Source organism: Oculina patagonica, chromosome 3 (assembly GCF_052425735.1).
Source record: "Oculina patagonica isolate OP01 chromosome 3, crgOcupat, whole genome shotgun sequence".
Lineage (NCBI taxonomy): Eukaryota > Metazoa > Cnidaria > Anthozoa > Scleractinia > Oculinidae > Oculina > Oculina patagonica.
The window spans coordinates 4,018,836-4,041,691 of record NC_135760.1 but is presented as its reverse complement, the minus strand read 5'-3'; the positions used below and the strand labels follow the sequence as shown (position 1 = coordinate 4,041,691).

The window sequence follows — 22,856 nt, the reverse complement described above, 5'->3', positions numbered from 1 at the left end:
TTTTTTTCGATATTTTAAAAGGTTTGAAACGACTGTTTATTTATTACCTGCTTGAATAAATAAGAAATGGAAATAAATGGCCTCAGCGTATCCTAACCCCACCCTAGCAAGTCACCAACAAGATCCTAAACCGGCGCGCGCTTCCTGATCCTGAACCGAACAAGCACGGAAAAATTATGTCGTTCTTTTCCGAGGCTCAACACAGATTTTTACCGATTCCAGAGGATGGCAGAATCGAAACTAAATCATTTTTAGATGCTGCAAGTGAAGTAGTGCCTTTTTTCGGTGCGTAAAGCTTTCCTGTAGATTAAAAACCTGGATAAATTTCTCAATTTATTCATTTAAATCTCATGTTAGGTCACTGGGCAATCAATGCCTGCGTGTCAGATTTTGTATTATGTCAGGATTTTAAGTATTGATTGATTTGCGAGTGCAGTTTGGCATATCATTATAAATTATAGTGTAATCCTTTTAATTTGTTATATTTGATTTCGAGTATATGAAGAGTTTGAACCCAAATGAAAAAAATCCAAATCAGCGTCTACAAACAGTGAGCATGATATTTCTTTCTGTAATTTTTGCAATCGCAAATTAGTTATGTATAAGAAATTGAGCTTGATCTATTACCGGTGTAGTTACTTTTAAAAGTATTTTATGTTTGGATTTTTAAATTTTCTATAGCCGATAATATAGAGCTGCAACATTTTATCATAATTTTTGATAAAGTAAACGAATATATTATTGATTATTAAGTACTATTAATTTATTATTGAATTAATTTCCTCTTTTCAGATGTTTTAGGACCTACAGCTTTTGCGCCGGTCAAGTCAGACATCAATGGTAATATAAAGGTAATGTGATGTTGTAGTATTTAATTTTGTATACCTCTTTCTAAGGTAAGGTAGAAAATCAAAGTCTCTTCGAGATATCGACGTTTTTGCATGAAGTATGAGTCGAAGGTTTATCCTGTGCATTGTTCTTCGAACTTATCATTACAGTTTCTTTGTAGTTTAGTTTAACAATTTCCTATCTTCGCGGAGGAAATGCAGCCATATAAAAAAATAGTCAAAAATGGCTCGTCCGCGCCGGGTATTTAGGCACATATTCCTTAACATTACACAAATAAACAGTGCAAATTTCAGCAAGATCTGACAATTCTATACTTTAAAATTGCAAGGACCTTTCGAGGCAGTCAATTACAGCAGCGAAATTAGCAAATGAAACAGAAAAATGCGTTCTACGCTTTTTTTTGCAACGCCATATTTGAATTGTTATAGGTAGACCGCTGTTCAATATGTTCAAGGCCGTATCGTTACGATTGCTCCACGAAAAAGCACGAAAAAAAATACAATATTTCCAACTACTGTCGGAGAAAACATTGCGCATATAAGCAGTGTAAACAAATGTTACACTCAAGTGCATTTTGTCTAGGCTCTGCGAGGGTCGGATATCAAGACCCAGGATTAAACAAAAGCATATATACAGTGAATGCTTTCGAATTATATTTGAAGATGAAATATGAAAGAATTTTGCTGTCTTTGACTGAATTCCACTCGAACTGCGTAGATACGATCGCATGTGTAAAGCCGATATGAACTGCTGTCATTCCCTTCAACGCGAGGTCACGTCCCTAACGACCTAGGCTGATGACGAAATAGAGTTGCGCTTACATGTAGCGACCAAATTTGGCCTAATTTTTAACCGCTCCTAAGCTAAAAGAAGCCCCCATCTCTTGCATTTGTTTTAACTTCAATAATATTTTGAAAAGAGCGAGTTTTTGGTATGGTTTATTTTTGACGTTTGTAATTTTTAAACGTGTAAGTGCTAGGTAAGTGATTATTTATTTGTGTTTTAGTTACGCAATCCATTGTTTTGCAACGCTTTTTATAGATCGCCTTTCAGACACACTTGCGTTGAGATAAAAAGCTGAATATCACTTTTAAAATGTAAAACGTGTACTTTTCCACGGTCAGGAAAGTATCCCTTGAGAAATTAATCCCTTGAGAGTAAATAATCACACTATTAATGTAAAAAAGTCGAAAAAATGGGTATGCTCAATACTGTCTATCCTATTATTGTGTTTAGCTCCTCTAATCACACACAATCGCATTAGATTTTTGGGATCATTTAGGTTAATTCTGGCGCCCCCCTCCCCAAACTAACATTTTGCCCAAAGCGATAAGTAAGGGTTAATGTTAGGTTTGAGGAGGGGTCGGTGAGCAGTTTCCAGAAACCTAAATTGATCCGATTTTTGCAGATTTTTTGGTCCGTCTACCTTGAGTAAATGTCATAATTAATCCATTGTGTTGTTCCAAAAAATATACGTACTCCCCCACATATGGTTTTTTGGGTTTGAACCCCTGCCTTTTTTCCATCTGGATATTCCAGTTTAGGTACACAATTTCCTTTAAAATGTTGGTCTTTAAGACCCTTTCCCCCGCGGAATTTCCAATGGTTTTCCATGGGGAGGGTATGGATATTTTTTGGGTCTACACATTACTAAAACCTCCTGGATTAAGTATCATTACAAATCCAATTAATTTTCTCTAGTGTGTGAATGTGCTCAGAAAGATGGCTATCCTTCTTGGTGGTTAATATGGAATTGTAAATTTTCAAACTTACTACAAGTTCAACAAAGTCTGCATAGGGCAAAGTGTCCGATACCACTAGAGTTTATCTTGGTTTCTGTAGCATAAAGCTACTGGAGTATTGCTACCTCTTCTGAATGGCATGCTCCCGGGGGGTAGGGGTACTCCCATATGTGGCCTATATAGGTATGTGCCACCCGATAGGGTATGGTTTTTGAGGTTCTCAGTCTTTAAGTAGGGTATTATTTTTGCTCCTTTTAGCAATGTGTTTCAGGTGTGATCCTTAGATAGGGTACCTAAATTCTATTAGCTAAAATAACACCCAGCTAAACAAAAAAAAGATATCTTAAAACTAAATTTTCTGTTCAGGTATTAGAAAAGTGATTTTATAAAGATTTGTGTCTTGCCTTGCGCGGTTAGCCGTTATTTGAGTCGTCACGGAACGCTTCTCCCCCCTTGAATAGGGTGTCATTTTTTCGGTTTTGGGCCTAAAAAAGGGTATCAATTTTCGCTTTCTTTATCCTTAAATAGGGTCAGGGTTTAAGAACCTTGGCGGCACACCCCTATCCGAATTTATGGGAGTCCCCCCCCCCCCGGGATTGTTACTTCCCCTGAATGGCATGCTAGTCCATTGCAGGCTACCACCAGAATGTCATCACGTTTATCAAACAGTACGGTTTGCCTGTACTCGTTTATACACACTTGTGTGAAGAGAGGTAATATGAGAGTAAAGTGTCTTGCTCAAGTACACAACAAAAGAACCCTGGTAAGGATTGATTCTGGGCTGCTCAATCCACTGTATATACCACAACCTTTACATCACTGCATTTCAACTAGTATCTGAAGCTGAATCAGTACAGCAATGAACTCCCATAGTTCCCAACATTATTCTAACCTCATGGAACTAATCAAGTAATGAGACTAAGCAAGTAATGAGATCAATCCAATGCTTTTCCTTTTAGAAACTGAGAGAAAAATTTGCCAAAGATCCAGAAAAATATAAAACTCTGCAAGACATTGTAGAGAGTGAAATAGAGGAAAAGACAACTCAGGCAAAGAACTCTGCCACAGATGCCCTGCTTTGGCTGAAAAGGTTAGTCGTGTCCAAGATGAATGTCAGTTTTTATAAACTGAATTATATCAAGCACAAGACAGAGTGTTTCACCGCATTTCATTGGGCATCATTACCTTTCTCTCTTACAGGGCAATGCAATTTATCATCGTTTTTCTCCAGGAGGTTCTTACGGGAGAACAAGATCTGGTAAAATGCGCCAAGAAAGCTTATGAGGGATCACTGAAGAAATTTCATGGCTGGATGGTCCAAGGAATTTTTTCTGTAAGTTCTACATCTGAAGGGCATATCTGTGTTTCCTTAAAACCCTTGACAGGGATCAATAAATGTGGTGTTAGTCTGGTATAGCCAGTGGTTAGGCTGCTAGTAATAAATATAAATAATGTAGAAATGTAGGCCTCTAACTTTATAGTTTGTTGTCCTGTTATCACGGTATCATTATTCCCACCTAATTACTGTAAAATTCTGAAAAAAACTTAGCCCTGGGCTTATATTAGCTTAACATTCTTTTAAGAGGGGAGGGCATATATATGGTGGATGGGGGAGGGGGGATATTAGTTGTTATGATATGGAACCCCATAGAAGTCCTACAGTCACTTTAATAATTCTCTAACCACATAAAATACAAACCAGCCCTATAAATAGGGGCTTATAATCAGAAAAGATGTATCTGTATCTTAATGTAATATCTTATTTTCAGAAGGATTTTTCTGTCTAAAGAGGGCTTATATTTTTTTTTTTTGGGGGGGGGAGTGAGGGGTCCTTATTTTCATATTTCTACATAGTCATTATTTCCCCTAGACTTGCCTACAATTTGAGCTCACATGAGATCAACACGATCAGATCACGTAAAAATGTCCATGGAGCACTAGTCAGCGAGCGTGAAGCGCGAGAGCTTGTCGTTCGCGCCAGGTTCTACTGCCAAATCGAAAACAAGAACCAAATGACTTTAAGAAAGTCTGTATTTTCCCCTAAGATGCAAATTTTGATTCTTAAAAAGATAAAAGCTACCTCTTTTTTATGCATAACATTAAATTCCATTCAGTAAGAAAAAGCCATAGACTGCATGGGATGAGTCAAAAGTGGCTCTCACCACTAAGGCTGATCATCACTTTTGAAACTTCTGAGGTTTAAAGCAAAGTATGCCAAATCGTGACAGGTGAACACTGAATACTTTGTCAGACTGTTTCCCAAATGAAATGCCTTTCCCCATTTAGAAACCTAAGGTTGAGAGTAGTTCTTGAACCCAGACATTCAATCTGGAGTACAGTGCGCTAATAACAATTCCAACTAATTGCCACCCACAGCCCTCCTGAAATGAAACTGTAACATGCGGTTTTATATACTTATTTGTTCCTCGCCCCACCGAATAATAAAACATTTATAATATAATAGGCAGTTACTTTAGGGGTGTGTCAACACAAGCCGTTTACGACCATCTTCACTTGTGCAACAATTTGTTTGCTGCTGAGGTAACTGTCAGAGATTCGACTGCGAACAAGGCAGCTGTCTTTGATGTTCGACACAAGTATTAAGAAAACAACAACAGAATACTTTCATAGCAACAGCATCTGCAGGTTTATCTGACATAAAATCCTTATTATTTAATCCCTGTCTTTTCCATACTGTATTTAATTAAAAATATTTTATTGTTTATAAATTTCTTGCTACCCTGGCTATTTCCAAACCCCGCTATTTCAAACTTTTTCCCTTTCCCCTGGGACTTTGAAATAGTGGGGTTCAACTGTATTATAATATACTGTTTTACCTGAACAAAAATGAAAGGTAAAAAACTGATGCTGCAAGTGGAATCCTAATTTCTCGAAACCTCAGCTTTTTGTAACTCCCGGTTTCTCGAACCAATTTTCGTTTCCCTTGGATAGTACTTCTCTGTAATTTCTTCCCTTAATTTCTTGAAGCAATTTTCGTTTCCCCTGGAGGTTGAAGGGTGTGATTTTCTTCTTAAAAAAAAGGTTTATTTTCAGATAGGCCTAAGGTGTCCACTTGTTTCCAATGTGTTTATTTAAATCATACACATACTTCAATTGCCACTCTTTACGGCGACTGAGTGAGAAATTGTGTTCACTAACAAAAATTTTGAAAATTTTCTCTTTCTCCAGCTTGCCATGAAGGCTGTCCCATATCGCAAGGACTTCATTGCCAGCCTTGGTCGGGGAAAAGTAGATGAAGCAACTGTTTTGAGTGAAATGAAAGATTTCCTTGATCTCTTGTCAGCAAATATTGATGTTGTTGAGCAATTCTATCAGAAAAATAACTTGGATAGTTCCAAGGTGGTCTAATCACAATTCACTGGGGTAAATGGTTAATTAATAATTGTATCTATTGTTTGGGAGTGGTAGGAAACAAGTAGGTTAATGAGAAATTAAATAATTTCTGTAAAAATTGTACTGATGAATTGCACAGTATTTTGGTAGTAGTTTGTTATAGAAATTCATTTTGTTACCGGCAGCCTGTAAGAGGCAAAAAGTTTGGGTAAAATTTTTCATTATTTATAGACTGTTCATGTAGTGTACCGGTAACTATGGCAAACTTATTCGCCTTGTCAAAATTGTTTTATTAAAGAACTTATTAACTATTCTCAGTGAATTATAACAGCAAGAACTCTGTAAATTAGCTCCTGTAAGCTTAACTTCCTTTTCAAGACCTTTTAATGGGAGTGGGGTGGGGTGTTTTACTAGAGATGGGGTTAATCGCCACACACTTTAGTATTCTTTATCATTATAAATCTGCTAGCACACAAAAATTGATGGATGAGACTGTTTTGATGTAATAATGGTATTTATTTCTGTTTGCTTTTTAACCTCATTCCCAAGGTCTCCCACCCCCCCCCCCCCCCGCCCCTGCCAGACCAAGGGTGTGGAGAGAGAGAGCCCCTGGGATTGAGGTTGTTTAAAGATCACATTTCCACAAGAACTTAACAATAGTACTATGGTTAGATGGTTAGTTATTAGGTAACAACAAATAGCTAAGCCTATCTGCTGTAGTTGTTTTCACAGCCCAGTAATATTATTCTGTAGTTTTAAAATTTTATACGCCAGTTTTTTTTTTTTTTTTTTTTGGATTATATAATACATATGAGAGAGGAAAATGAAATTGCTGGTTTCGAAAACTTTCAAAACCATAAAACTACAACATGTGTGAAATGATCCATTATATAAGAAGCACGAATTGGTGCCACGATTACTAATACTCACTCAACATATTTATTTATAGGAAGGGTAATAGCATTCACATATGTTCATCCAGTGCTCTCTCCAATATTTTGAGGAAGCAGTGGAAATGTTCCTGGTTTATAAATCAGAAACATTTTAATTTAAAAGCTGTTACAGCGATGTAGTTTGCTGAATTTTGGAATACTGACTTTGGCAAAACTTTTATCTGCATAAAGTTCTTATTACACTTGCACAAACTATATAATTTCTCATGACGGACACATTACATGTTTTGATATGTGATTGATAGAGCAGTTTTCAATTGAGTGTCGTAAATCCAAGAGCAAAGTTATTAGCTGTAATTACTCTGGCCAATCACAAAGGACACTGGCAACCCAGTGAACCAATCAAAACTCGAACCAAATACATAAAACTAGCAAGAAGCACGGGAAAACGTGTGCAAGCGAGACATGATTGCTTTCTGTTTTAGTTCTGATTGGCTGAGAAATTGGCACGAGATTTTTAAGCCAATCACCCAGCGTAGTAATGCAAAACCAAAGCAAATGCAAATTACTTTCGACACTCAAATGAAACCGCTCTATGAAATGTCCTAATAGTTGCTATAACATCTGGCTATCTTTCTTTTACATGTATACAATGTCAATATTTCATCAGAATTACATCTTTGTATTCTATGGTATTATTCAAGTTATAGCTAACAAGTATTGTCAATAATATTTCATTTTGTGCCAAATACTGATGATGTTACTTAGTTTGGGAAATAAATTTATTTTGCTTACAGGTTACATGCACCAATGTCGTTGTTGTTTAGTGTTTTCAAAAAGTTATTTTTATTTTTATCCTTGTTCTGGTAGCTTAAAGGGCTCTTCTTCTGATAAGAGTACCGTATTTACTCGAAAAAAAGCCGCCCCCAAATAAGCGCCGCATTTGGGACAAAAAAGTTAATATTAAGCGCCGCCCCCCTATAAGCGTTGCAGTACAGATGTGGTGCTTATTCGAGAAATTCCGTAAAACTTAAAAACTTCAAAGCAACTCAAAACAAACTTGGACATTTATTTCCATCAAAAGGGATGTTTCGCATTTCAAAGTGCTTATTTTACCGCTTGCCCATTAGTTTTTCCAATTTTATCCAACATTCTTACAACGTAGTTCTGTAAATGTTGTTAAGGCCACGAACTTTTCCAGGACAGCTAGCGCCACTACTCTCTTCAGCAAGAGACGAAGACTGACAATCAAAAGACGCTATTTTTTAAAGATAAATTCTTTGTGGCGTCCAAATTTTAAATAAGCGCCGCCCTCGAATAAGTGCCGCACTTGAAACGCGAAAAAATTAATAGGCGCCGCGGCGCGGGGAGATAAAAGCATGTCTTTTCGTTTGTAAACTGCGAAAACTCTTTTTTCTTAAAAGTAAAGTGTTGGTTTACACTTGATTATTTTAAAATGGCCTCTACAGTATACCGTATTTACTCGAATAAGCGCCGCCCTCAAATAAGCGCTGCATTTGGGACAAAAAAGTTAATAAGCGCCGCAGTCCCCATGCGGCGCGTATTCGCGGAATTTTTTTCAGCTAAAAACAGCACTACAGAGCATCTCTTAAAAAAAAACTTGGACATATTTTCCATCAAAAGCGATGTTTTTTATTTTACCGTTCGTCCATTAGTTTTTTTCCAACATTTCTACAATACATAGTTATGAAAACGTTGTAAAAGCCACGAACTTTGCCCGGACAGCTAGTGCCACCCTTCTCTTCAGCAAGAGACGAATACTGACGATCAAAAGACGGGATTTTTTTATTACTGTAAAAGATTATACTCTTTGTGGCGTTCAAATTTTAAATAAGCGCCGCCCTCGAATAAGCGCCACACTTGAGGCGCCAAAAATTTAATAAGCGCCGCGGCGCTTATTCGAGTAAATACGGTAAGCAATTGAGGCTGAATAAAAGACAGCTCGCAGTCTGGTTATTTTTGCGGGAGGATAGTTTTCCTGACCATTGAGGACTTTGTATTTTGAACACTATGGCGTTTTATGTTTGGGGAAAAAATCCGGAATGCTGTCTAGGTTACAATGTGCTCACATTCCCAGCTTGCCTAATATTTAGAGGGCGGATCTAGTGAGGGGGAACATCGGTGAAGCCCCCAAACTGTTACTTAGTAGAGAAGTGAAAAAACAATAAAAGTACTGTACAACATGAAGTAAAACAACAATGCAAGTAGATCATTGCGAACGCTAACGGACCTAACGTGTCGTTTTAGAAACTACTACCTTTCGAATCTTGTGTGGCGATTGGCTCCCGTGCCGGCCTAAACCGGCCTTGACGATCGTTGCTCTTTCTTCCACTTGTGACGTCATCATCTTTGATCAAAAAAGGCATCACTTACACTCAAACTCTGCAGGAGGAAAAGCTCTTTCCGATGATGCCCCAATTAGAGTGATTGGGTGAATTGTGCTTGAAATACCTACAAAAATGCTTAAAAATTAAAGTGAAAATTTCGTAGGAGAATTTGCCTCAGCCACCTATGGCTCTTCAGTGGCAAGTTGTATAGCACCTTCTCGAAAATTTCTAAACTGCAAGCAAGCCCAGTTATAGGCCAACAACTGCAGCAAAAAGATAAGAAATGGAGAAAAAGGAAAGACAAGAAAAAATGAAAAACGAAAAGCCTAGAGTGGTAGATAGAGTGGTAAATTTTTCATTTTCAAAAGTATGACCCTCAATTTTAGCTTTCATGTTTTTATAACGCAAAAGTTATCCTCCCACCCATTTCCCTCGGGTGTTGTACTGGGAGGCTCCGCCCCGAGGTCCAACCCCTTACCTTTTATATACAATTTTGACAGAAAAGGCACCCCTTTCATATACCGAAAAGACATAACATATGCCTAAACAGGAAGTCTTGAAGACGTTTTTATGTAGCGTTAATTAAATAAGTTTAAATGATACAGCCATAAGGTGCGTCTGTTCGTGGACTAATTGTTAAATATACGTGTACCTAAGCCTGTGAAATCCCTACTCCTTTATATACTTGAAGCATGAAAAAGGGACCTCCAGAGGAGCCTCTCGTATAGGCCATTACATGTATAGGGAGTACCCCCGGGGAGTGGGTGCGGCTACACGGAGCTAAGGGACGGATCATTAGAAATAACCTTGGGGGGGGGGGGTAAAAAATTTTCGGTGCAGGAATTTGTTTTGAAGGCCTACTTTTCTGCAGCACTGGGGAACAAGCTTTGCACGATTTTTTTTTCGCCCAAAGATACAGGTCTTTTTTTGTAACGCATCTATGATTTGCACAACAATTATCATTATTAAATAGCATTATTGTTTCATTTTTCAGATTTGTTCTCTGAATTAAGCGACATTTAGGGACCGTTCATTTTATATGGGATAGGGGGATGAAGGGATTTGATAGATAGTGCCCGTTAAATATAACCCCCCCCCCCCTCCTTATTAGAATTTTTTATCCTGGTCCCTCAACAAAAAAGATGAAAAAGATGACAGCTAAAACATATCAAGCTAAACTTTAGAATATCAGACAAAATTGCAGTTTAAAGTGATAATAATGATACTGTTTGTGCTTTTGGTTAACTGTTTACTGATGGAACGCGATTGTTACGGTGGGTCAGGTGTGTTTGCAACCAAAACGTTGATAGGATTAAGCTGACGCTGTTCTCTCGGTACATGACAAATTAGAGGGATCCGGGGGCATGCTCCTCCGGGAAAATTTTAATTTTCAGAACCTCAGAAACACTATTTTAGCTATAGCCATTCTGATGGACGTTTATAGATGCCATCATACAACACTTACAGGTAATTCCGTTGCACGAATTTTTTTTCAGGCACAACCGCTTGCAGGATTTTTTTTCGACAAGTTTCCCTTGCAGGAATTTTTTTTGGTAAAAGTCATCCCCCTCTAGATCTGGTAATTTCTAATGGTCCGTCCCTAACTGGTGCGAGTAGGGGTCCCTGGGGACCTTACCCGACTGTTATGAAAAATATTTTTAGCACTGATCATGAAGCGTAGATGTGATATGATCAAGCCAGAAACCCAGCCCAGTTTGTTTTAGCCCCTGCCGAGGCCTAAGCCCTCTGGGACACTGATAACCTTTAAAAAAACTAGGAATAATGTAATAACTTTACCAGTTCTCCCCAACTGCGTTAATAAAATGGAATGCGGTTATTAATCGTTCAATAATGTATTTATATTATTCTCTGAGTACCTCGGCTGCACTTTGTCGTTACATGTAATATGTTCTTCATACTTTTCAATACTCACTTTTCTCAGATCATGTGTTTTTTAAGTGTTTATTAATCCTTACTTAGCCTGCTTATAATCGGATTTTGTTTTTGTTGTTATTGTAGCATGTGTTGTGATTTTAGGATTTTCAAATCAGTGCAGGAAGCAGTCCAAGAATTTGATCTTAATTATTAGCAGTGTATACGCTAACTTTGCAAAAGACGTGTTTGCGACATAATTTTTGGCTGCCATGATTTTCGTGAAAACAAAGGATCGCTAAAATCGCATTAAAAATGTTTTGATAAATTAAACAATTGAATTATTTTAAGCCTCTTACGTGACCCTTGATCTTTACGTCATCAATTCCCTGGTCTCTCCCCAGTCAACACCCTACTTCCGTTGTTTTCCATATATGACATTGGTATGTAACTGGAATGCGAACTATTCACGAAGTTGTTCGGATGATTGGCAGAAACGGACACCCGACTCGTTCCGAATCAATCCGACGCATTACGAATGTTTCAGACACCGTAAGAAGCTGAACTGTTCATAACGAGTAAATACAGTTGTGTGGGTTTTCGACCTCAAAAGTCCGTTAGTTTGGTAGTTTAACGAGTTCGGCGAATTATCAAGTGGATATCTGAAGCTATTCTTCAAGTTGCCATGGAAGATTTGGGTATGTTTGATCTCTGTTCGAATGTATGGCTAATTACTTAATTGATGTTGTGGTCTTTCCCAATCTGTGGTCGTTCTTGCGAAAATCTTGGCGTCTTTTGTGAACTAGAAGCCTGTTTGTATTTGACATTCTGATCTTGAACACTATCGTAGAAATTCCGTAAGTTAACCTGTTTCCAATGCTCTGTAAACAGCACTGGAATTTTTATTACAAGGGCAGCTAGTGTTGGAATGCAGGAATAGTGTAGTCACATTTGCTCAAAAAGACCATCGCAAATCGGCAACGAGGAAAGATAAGCTTTAAACTACTCAAGCTTAAGTCACACCTACTATGTAAAGCCTGTGTTATAACGGACCGGCTTTATTTCATTGTTTGTGTAAGCGTTTCAGCTGATGTTAAATTATTTTCGAAGTTCAGGTCTTGCGTTTCGTTCCGACGTGAGAAACTTTCGTATCTGCATTCCGATCTCGGCCGATTTCCCTGTGAAAATAAACTCGAAGATTCCAATGCTAGCGATTACAAAGTAGCCAAGTTTTCAATAGACCTCGCACTGGGACGTCCTCGTTTCATTAGCGATTCAGCATATTTAATATTTTCCTCTGAGCAATGGTAGCTGAAGCAGGCATTTGTTTTGCGGGTTTTCGAGCGAGTGGCACGCGGGCGTGCAGCGCCTAATTCCCGCAACGAAATCAAACTCCGTGCGAGGTTTTCGTGTCCAAAAACACATGTCAATATACTCGTGAATAATTTATATCGCTTTGTGTTATTTTATTGTGCTTTGGTGAGGCAAATGATGGGATATACATCCGACAGCACGTTACATATGTCATTCAGAGACACGCGGTAACGTGGTTTGGTTTGAATGAATTTTTAAAAACCCAGAGCGAAGTGAAAAACTTCGAACGCGAACGATCTCGAGATCTGGCGAAGGGAGTTGTGAAATAGAAAAATAATATGCCAGGGAAAACGAGGAAACCCTCGATCGAGGAAAAACTGAAACAAAATATTGAATTTTTAGATGCGTTGCTGGCAGATCTTCAAGCGACGAGTCCGACTGTTTCCGCTTCTCCGACTGAAAGAGGAAGGCAAACTACGAATGGAAGAGAATCGCCTGATATTCCTCCGCCTTTACCCCCTCCTCCAGCGTTCGAAGCGTTCGATCCTCAAGGATCGAACCCCAAAGACGATGTTTTATTCCCTGCACCTGCGCCATCATCGAGTTTGGGTCAGAATCTCTCCGAGTTGGACAGTTTATTGGAAAATCTAAGCAATCCTCTGCACTATCCTTCGGATCCGCCAGGTACGTTGTTAAATTAATTTGCTAAGCCTATATTTCTAAGGGGTAAAATTTAAAATACAGAATTTTTCATTGATTTTATTCTCTCGATTATTGTTTTGGAAGATATTTGAGGTCAAATTTAATCCGTTTCTAGTATTGTGCCAGTTTGTACATAATACATTTTCTTTGATTTATAATATAAATGTCTGTTTCTTTGGTAGTTGATTTCTGAGCTGCCTTTGAGCAATCGAAAATGTAGTTTCTTTCAGAAATATTTTCAAAATATGTCTTAGCTAAATAAAAACGTGAAGTCCTTTGTGTTCATCAATGCTATTAAAACTTTCTCGTTAAATTTGCAAGACGTACCAAAATCAATGAAACTGTTTGCTCATTTTATCCCAGAGTAAATACACCCCCATTCTCTTGGCCATTATTTTACAATCCTCCATTAAATTTTGTAGTTTTTGGACAACGTTGCTTTTACATGTAAATAACCATTGCTGAACAGAAATGAATTTCAAAGACCGAAGCACAGCTGCCTGTGTTGTTGTCAAATTGCCTTGAAGTTCCTTTCTGCCTGTTGCAGCTGGTTTTAATTTATGTTTAAATCAATATATTCCTTGTAATTGGTTGTAAAAATATTGCAAGCTAGCATACATTCCCTCCTTATTTGGACATAATTGTAATGGGGGACAGAAATAAAGTTCTAATACTACAACTCAATTTTATAGAAAAAAAGTAATAATTTCTAAAGGTGTTACCAAAATTATGATCAAAAGAGACGAGACTTGAAATTAATGTAATCTTGTAATTGTATAGTGCGCAAAAATATCATCAAACATTGACTACTGTGGTCTAGCGTGTTGCAGTTTACTCGGTTAATTTAAAGTTTTTAATGGTAAATTTTGTTTGATGCAAAACAAAGGTCTACCCCCTAGTGTGGAAACAAAAAATAATCATAATTTTTTGAGAACATTTGTTGCACAAAACTGTGAGGTTTTTCTTTCGAAATCCTTGCATTTCTTTCATTGCTGCCATATTTTTGATTTGTAACAATTTTGGAATTACTTAAAATAAGATCAGGTCAACATATATCAAACATAAAATCTGAACTAAAAATTATGCTCTTATCAGCACAGATGTGTTTTGTTTCAGATCTTTTGTTTGAAAATGCTTGTGGTTTCTAAATCCCTGATAGTTTACAAACTTGCTCATTATGAATGAAATTAAAAGAAAGGATGCTTACTTAAATGAAGAAATAAATATGTTTTCTATTTTAAGGGGAGAAGTCTTGTTATAAAAACTACTTCAAAGTACTGTTACTTAATATATAAGAAATAAATTACTTCGCACTTGTTGGATTTATTGACAAGATCTGAATTTTAATTTTGTATGTTTTGAAGCATGGCATGTGGTCTAATAAAAATTAATACAGAATATTAATTTGCATAACCAACCCTTCCAGAACCATGACAAAATGTTCTCTGTTAATCACGTCAAGCTTTATAATTATCATATATAGTAAGTAATGTTAACACTAATTTAAAGACTTGCCTTTTTAGATTTTTAAACATCAAACAGTAAAGTTTTAAAATTGAAATTACCATCATGTGGTTTGCCGTACATGTATCACAATCTGTCATTGTTCTTTTTAAAGTGGGCATGTCGTTTGGTTGGCATAGAAACTAGCTCTTGGGGTCCAAAAGTTATTATTAATCATCAATTTCAATGATACATGACTCCTTTGAATAAAAACTCCTATGAGCAGTTGAGGATAGGCTTCTGCCAATTGTACCTTATATGGGAGGCAGTTGCTTTTCCACTGGAGGTGAAATCTAATCCCAAGTTCAGTCTGAATAGCGAAGTGCGCGAGTGACGTCACGACTCAGACAAGACTTAGACAAACAAACCGAAATAGCAGATGATTTTCCTAAAAACACTTTTCAAAACAGCCAGTGATCCTAAAACACTTTCATAAAACAAAAACTTGGCCTAGATCCCTTCTATTTCTCTCAGAACATGTGATCCTCTTGTAGGATAAATTCATTTGCATTCTATTTTTAGACCTCGTACGCTTCGCTATTTCACTTGTTTGGCTGTTATTAAGCTCTCTTTTTAAGGTAGACACATCTCAAATATAAGGTGGACAACTAGAGGTGGTCTCTGAAAGGGACTGGTGGTGACCATATCTTTTGTTGTCACTATAGACAGGCGAATTAGTGGAGGATCACCGCGAGCTAGTCAATCATCACCATCTCCAAAGGCAGCAGTAAATGGTAGACCATCTAGCTATAAGGGGCCTGTAACTGCAGTTGCTCATGATAACAGACCAGGTATTTTAGTGTGTATTTACTGCATATCACTATATAAACAAAACCTGCTATAACTCAATCACGTAAAACAAATATTTAAAATATTAAAGAATAACAGTCTAACGGTCTAACAATAAGATATTTACAAAATGCTAATAATAGTTATAAGTATTAATTTAATAATAATAATAATAATAATAATAATAGTAATAATAATAATAATAATAATAATAATAATAATACTTTGACTGCTTACTCAACTTCAGGGTGAATGATAATAATAATTGCGTTAAGTAATTGGGCTTGCCTTTTATTAGTATTGCTGTAATATTGTCGTAAAATATTGTCGTCATTATTGTGTAAAACTGGGAATGCTTGAACAATGGAGATTATCCATAAATGAGCTAACGCTAACAACAAACCACTGACCCTTAAATCAAAGTCCTGAACTAACATAGTGTTCTGACGTGTTTGTGTTTCTAGAATGTAGCAGCTCACAAAAGCTTGTAATTCTACTGTTCCTCTTGTGTAACATAATAACTCGAACCAAAAGTCATTTCCCTTGGACTTGTAATGTTTCACTCAGCCGACACTCCAATTTTACCCCTGATTTCTCAAACCAATTTCCAAATCGGGATTCCACTAGCGGTATATGTGACATTTTGTGATTTGTATTTTGTGCAGCTGATGTACGATATAGAGAAAGAAATGGACCTGAAAGCCCAAAAGGCCAAGTCTCCACGTCTCACGTTGCCACTCCCTCCCCCCAGCACAGCCAACTCAGGCAGGCAAGGGACCTTGACAACAGGCAATCACGTACAGCCTCGACAGCAACTAAAGAACTTGATGACTTGATGGCATCACTGTCAGATTTTAAAGTTAATGTCAGTGCAGCACCTACTCCGTCACAAGCCAGGCTTAGTGGAGATTATGCTAAGCCTAATAAAACTAAACCTACATCTCCTGCTGGTTAGTATGATGATTTAAACTTTGTACTTTAATGTATCAGTTGCTTACTGCTGACTGCCAATTATGAAACCTACATCTGTAACATGACAAACAGATTTCTTGATTACTTTAGTTGACATTTTAATAAAAGTTTATTTTTTATTGTAGGACTGACTAAGTATGATTTTTACTTGTGACATTCACAAGGGACAGGCTTGTCATGCCATCACTCAAATATAGGCTAGGTTTTCTAGTTGAAGTTGTAAATATGCCCCTCAAGCATTTAATTGAGATATAATAAGCTCTGGGAATAATAATGGCAAGGTTTATTGCTGTCAAAAATAATGAATAAAACTCTCCTTAAAGTGTATATGACATGAAAAATATTTTCTGCTAATTTGAAAGGCCTTTCGAAATACAGAAGAATGGCGTTTTTGCTTTTCGAAATATCTTTTTTCGTTTCAGAGATATTGACGTTTTTGTATTATGCAAATTAGATCAGTGATGACGTCACAAGATTTGACTCTAAAAATGGTAAAATACTGAATAAACAATATCTCTAAAACTATTAAAGCAGTGTTCTTGGAACTTGGCACCACAAATGTGCATCACAAAAGAAACAAAATGTTACTCTTAGGGTTGTTGCCATGACAACAGTTTTGCCGCTGGTGCTGTCTCAATAAAAACTGAAATTCCCAGTTTTTGTCTTAAACCAAGAACCATCTAGCGCAGCCAAACCAATGGTGGGAATAAAGGCAATATGGGAACTATGTCTGTTCTAAGCAGGACCCTTTGTCTCACTTTAGAGGTCAGATATGGGGATATTTGTCTTTTTGACAGAGAGAGACTGGAGCTGAAAGAGTTGCTATGGCAACAATACTAAGGGTGTCATTTTGTTTCTTTTGTGATGCACATTTGTGGTGCCAAGTTTCAAGAACACTGCTTCAAAAGTTTTAGAGATATTGTTTATTCAGTATTTTACTATTTTTAGAGTCAAATCTTGTGACGTCATCACTGATCTAATTTGCATAATACAAAAACGTCAATATCTCTGAAACGAAAAAAGATATTTCGAAAAGAAAAACGCCATTCTTCTGTATTTCGAAAGGCCTTTCAAAAAAGCAGAAAATATTTTTCATGTCATATACACTTTAATAATTACCAAGCTCGAATAAACTGCATGAGTCAGTTAAATGGGGGGGGGGGGGGGGGGGTCCACCAGGCCAGGTTTGAAACAAACACCAGGGTGTTTAATTGAGAAAATATTGCATGTTGTGATTTGAGTCTTTTTCCATGTACCTGTTCATACATTTGTTATGCACAACCCTATTTTCGACATGTGTGACATAACTACCTGAAATAGTGTGACCATTAGATCATCTTAGCAAAAATTTATCTAAAATCAAATTCTCCTAAGGTAAATTAAAAGGAATGTATTTCAAACACTATAAGAATTTACATGTTGATAGTGGGTTTTTCTTGCTTTCATAAGCTGTTGGTAAGGTCAGCCAGCTGGACTCTATGTTGGGTTCACTTCAGTCGGACATGACAAGGCAAGGAGTCAGCACAACGAAGAAAGGAGAGTGTGCAGCATGCAACAAACCAATCATAGGCCAAGTTTGCACTGCCTTGGGTCGCACATGGCATCCTGAGCATTTCACTTGTGTTACTTGTGAGGTTCCGTTAGGTGCTACTAATTTCTTTGAGCGAGATGGAAGGCCTTTCTGTGAGAGAGATTACCACGAGCAGTTTGCACCAAGATGCGCTTACTGTAGCGGGCCCATCCTAGATGTAAGTTCTGATTTTGTTTTTATTACTTACTTGCCTTGTAGTTAAGAGTAATACCTTATCAGCACAGGTTTTCCTATTCAAACAGATTTTGTGCCAAGTAAATTTAGAACAGGTGGGAGGATCACAAAAAGAAATATTAAAAGCGCCCCTCAAGGCTCTTTCAGGGCTGTAAATCAGTGTTACCGGTACATTGTATACTGAGGACATGGACTTGAATTAAAATTATTGTTTACGCAATTTTGTATCATTTTCTGGAATAAACATAGTGTGAATTCTGACTAAGACAAGTATGGAAAGCAGTGTCCAGGGTTCTTGTCAAGTCCACTTGCCCCAAGCCATGTCATTTATTTCCTTCTTTAGTGATCATTGAGATTTATGCAACAAATTGAAACAAAACAACCAGTGTGCTATTATCTAAGTGTACATTTATGAGTTTTTCAAAACCATTCCAAGGAAACTCAGTGAGAATACGCAAAGATAATAACTGTTTGTATGCAGGATATGCTTGAACATAGAGTTTTATCAGCGATTTTCTGGCAAGGTCTCTAACGTCTCTAGTAATATATTCATTTCTTCATTCTTTTTCAGTCTTGTGTGACAGCCCTGGACCAGACGTGGCATCCTGAACATTTTGTCTGTGCTAGTTGCGGCAGGCCATTTGGCGACACTGGTTTCCATGAAAGAGATGGAAAACCTTTTTGCCGTGAAGATTACTATGCCATGTTTGCTCCCCGGTGTGGAGGGTGTGGCCAGCCGATAATGGATAGCTACATCACTGCTCTCAGTGCCCATTGGCATTCGGAATGCTTTGTGTGCTCGGTTAGTTCTCTTACTTCTGTTTTTAATCCCCAAAATAGCAAATTCTCATTACTGAATTCCAAACATTTCTCTTTAAGTTGGTTTTGAAGAGCTGTTTTCAATTGTGTGGAGTGAAACCAAAATCAAAGTTATCTATGTGGCCAATCACAAAGAAAATAGACAATCCAGTGAACCGGCAAAACTCAAAGCAAATACATGTATCTGGTTTTGGTTTTACTTCTGATTGGATGAGAAAGTGTGGCCCTTTTTTTAATCCAATCACTAACCGTAGTTATGCAAAACTAAAGCGAATGGAAATTTTGGTTTTACTTCTGATTGGATGAGAAAGTGTTGGAGTTTTTTTAATACCACCCTAATCGTAGTAATGCAAAACCAAAGCAAATGCAAATTACTTTTGAAACTTACGTGAAAAATGTTCTAATATGGTGTGATATCAAGACAGTGTCATCTAATTTGTGATTTTCTGTATTCACTTAACCTTGTTACTCAACAATGTTATTGATGTTGCACACCATTTATTTCCAGGAATGTCATCAAGCCTTTCCAGGAGGAAGCTTCTTTGAGCATGATGGTCGACCATACTGTGAGATGCACTACCACTCCCGTCGAGGTACCTTGTGCTACAGCTGTCAGAAGCCCATCACGGGTCGGTGCATCACTGCCATGCACCGTAAATTTCACCCAGAGCACTTTGTTTGTGCATTCTGCCTCAAGCAACTTAACAAAGGCACCTTCAAGGAACAGAACGACAAGCCCTACTGCCACCCATGTTTCATAAAACTTTTTGGGTAGATAAAAGATTAATTTTGCCCTAGGAGAATTTTACAGTTTAATACTTATAATCAGGTTAACCATAATAGAAACCATTTCTTTTACCATTTGATTTCATGTTAGTGTGTTTGTGGTTAAAATACTGGTTGCTTTTGCATGCTACTTCTTTGTTTGACCTTGGTTAGTTATTCACTATGAACAGAATGTAATTCAAAGATGTAACTATGTAGTGTGTCCATGCTAACTTAAAATGTAACAAATCAATATATCTTAATGAACAAATCTATTATTAGGTTAGCATGGTACAGTACATTGCTCTCTTGGTAGTAAAAGGGTAAATGGCCCTGTTAAGAAAAAGAAAGTGTTTTTTTTTTTTAAAAAAAATTGTGTTTGGTGTTGTTCTAAGAACCAGTTAATTTGGACTTGCACTTAGGATCCAAGAATAAAGTGTTAATTTTTTTGAACTCTTTACATACAGGTCTGAATATTCAAATTTGCTCAACCAGGCTTGCAAATAATTTTCGTCGCTCTAATAAATTTCTTCAAATTTTACCTAACCATGCCTGCAAATAATTTTCTTCTATGAGCAAGTTTTTTCGTATGCCTTTATTTTTATGTCTTAGAACTGTTTTTATCGTTTATCAGTGAAAAGGGTTCTTTATGTGTTGTATCTACATGTAGTGCTTAGCATCATAAGATACAATGTATATTACAGTGTAGTTTTTTATGCTCCACTGAATGTTTCAGGTTCAGGACCCTAGTCAATTTGCCAGGCTAGACTAACCTTCAGTGGTGAAAATGCCAAATTTACTGGACAATTGTCTGATGACTGGCTGTTATTTGCAGGCTCGCTTACTTTTCTACACTATATGGCAAGCTATTGGGTGATAGTTTTGAGATGGGAAGCCTCGAAACATGATTTCAGCAGCTTGCCCCAGTGGCAGTCTATCTAAGATTAGACCGCCCTTGCATAGCCAATCAGATGGCAAGTTTGCCTAATAGTCGGTCACTGTGTTATGCTAAATCTTTATTGATGTCAAGAGGAGAAATTAAATGCTGATCAGCATTAGGACTTAAAGGTTAAAAGTGCAGTGCCATATGGTATTGTTGTTATATTCAAATTGAAAACATTATAGACACAAGATGCGTTTGTTATTGTTATTCACCAGCTTAAAAACAGAGTTTGCCTGTCTAATGTTAGTTAAATTAAACAGATTAAAATGCAACATTGTGAAAAAGGTCAAATGAAGAAAATCATTTTCAATTAGGGTGAAAATGTTGTCGATAGAACAATTTATTTCAAGAACATGGCAATACTTTAAATGTGATTTGTTTGTTAATTAAGTAAGAATGAAAAATGCTAGCTATTTTTTTCAAAACAACCTTGTTATAAACTTGTTGAACAAACTCAGCTCTCAATTAGGCAATAGGAAATAAAATAATGTACCTTAAAGAATAATGTGCTTGTTAGCAATCAAATTATGCATTAAGAGGAATTGCTAAAAAGCACACTAGGTTTTTTTTAAAGTCCTGTTTTTCAGGAGAAACGTGTTTGGTGCAAGCATTTTACAAAATTTGTTCTGGAAATGGGAATTCGAAACATAAGTCCTTGAACCCTTAAAAACATTCATCCTTTTGTAAATGTGCTCTTGACCAAGCTCTGTATTCAAATAAATCATTTGATGTACGCCCATTAAGGTATGGCAAAAACTCTGCACTTGTTCTTTGCGCAGCCATTTTGTGGTTCGTCAAGTAATGCTTGAACCGTAGACAGACACCCACAGCTGATGGTACAAGCATGGTCAAAGCAACAATTTTTGAATATGTCACACCATATTTTATGCATGATGTTCACAACTACTTGCTCCATTTAGGAATAGCTAGCACCATTTTACTAGAGTGAATAAAAAATCATGATTAAAAAATATGAAATTATTTCAAGTTATAATATTGTATAGTAAAATTGCATTACCCTTGAATAAATAAATTTACCTTTTTCAGTTAAAACGGTTTTTCTCTTTCTTCTCTTGGTGAGTCTTGTATCTAAAATGGCAAGTAAGGTTTACAATGCCATTGAGTTAGTCGTTTGTGTGTGATTGATTTCCAAACCTCTGTTTTTCTTTTTAATACACTGTAGGTCCGCAACGCATCCACAAGTCAGGAGTTTCGTGTACCAACTCAGTAGACTTGAAACACGAAACTCAAGTTTCTCTATACTGTAAGCCACATACACACTCAGATAGATGGAGCACAGCGGTCAAACGCCACGCGCGTGTGCAGTTCCTGTCACAGGACGGGTTAATTACCTTATTCTTACTAATTTTCGCGAGTACTTATTTTCGCGATTTTTGCGATTTCAAAATAGTCGCGAGATTTACTAATTATGCGCGAAAAAAAAAATGCGCGAAATTTTTCTATCCTTGAAAATATATTTATATCTTCTTTTCGATTAGCACCTTTCCTCTGATTACTGCTTTCTTCAGTTTGTATATCGGCAAAAACGTCTTGAGTACAGTCACCAAATTTTCCTCTACAGGCTTCTTGTAGCTATATTAAGCCAGGCCTTTGTATTTTTTCAAAAGTTCCTTAGTCTTTATCGACGGATCCATAAAACGCTGACAAAATCGCGAAATTTTATACACTTTTGCACGAATTTTTCTTTCAATCGCGAAAATTAATACTCGCGAAATTCGAAAATTAGTATAAGAATAAGATGTATATATTGAGTAGTACCTACTCAATATATACTACTATCAGTACTATGAAGATTAATTGTTTAACAATGACACGAGTATGGGACAAAGAAAAAATCTGAGTCCCCAACGGAAAATGAACCAATGGCCTCCCAGATACCAGTTGGGCGCTCTAACCAACTGAGCTACAAGGGACACGTGGTGAGCTGGGCCATTTACTAGGTGGACATGTAAAGAAGTTTTGTCTGTGTTTTTTATAGAGGTTTGCCAATACCTCGGTAAAGTTTGAGAGAACTTGCAACAACTGTGGAAATACTCGCCTTCAATTCGACTATGTTTTCATAGCATTTCTCGTTTTCCCATCAAAATAAATGTTCACCTTGTAAGTTGTGTTCATACATTTTCTACAATCTTCAATTTTTCTAAATCAAGACAATTTTCCTAGCGATCACGTCTCAAATTCCTCTGACGTGCCTTCTAAAAACTG

The 22,856-nt window shown here is 37.0% G+C and overlaps 2 protein-coding genes across 4 annotated transcripts; both read left to right on the top strand.

Annotated features, from left to right (window-relative positions):
* Positions 1-116: 116 nt before the first annotated feature.
* On the top strand, positions 117-6,721 carry LOC144646242 (glycolipid transfer protein-like). Its single transcript, XM_078505783.1, has 5 exons — positions 117-285; positions 793-851; positions 3,551-3,681; positions 3,792-3,924; positions 5,781-6,721. Exons 1-5 carry the CDS (start codon positions 177-179, stop codon positions 5,958-5,960), a joined length of 612 nt encoding a protein of 203 aa, XP_078361909.1. The 5' UTR covers positions 117-176; the 3' UTR covers positions 5,961-6,721.
* Positions 6,722-11,571: 4,850 nt separating this feature from the next.
* Positions 11,572-20,625, top strand: LOC144646150 (leupaxin-like). Of its 3 annotated transcripts, XM_078505683.1 has the most exons (7): positions 11,572-11,756; positions 12,775-13,056; positions 15,243-15,368; positions 16,032-16,316; positions 17,788-18,086; positions 18,675-18,905; positions 19,431-20,625. In XM_078505683.1, exons 1-7 carry the CDS (start codon positions 11,744-11,746, stop codon positions 19,695-19,697), a joined length of 1,503 nt encoding a protein of 500 aa, XP_078361809.1. In that variant the 5' UTR covers positions 11,572-11,743; the 3' UTR covers positions 19,698-20,625. The 3 variants fall into 3 exon arrangements, with proteins under 3 accessions (XP_078361809.1, XP_078361810.1, XP_078361808.1); XM_078505682.1 differs by lacking the exon at positions 11,572-11,756 and having other exon boundaries at positions 12,288-13,056; XM_078505684.1 differs by lacking the exons at positions 11,572-11,756; positions 15,243-15,368 and having other exon boundaries at positions 12,278-13,056.
* The last annotated feature ends 2,231 nt before the right edge of the window (positions 20,626-22,856 follow it).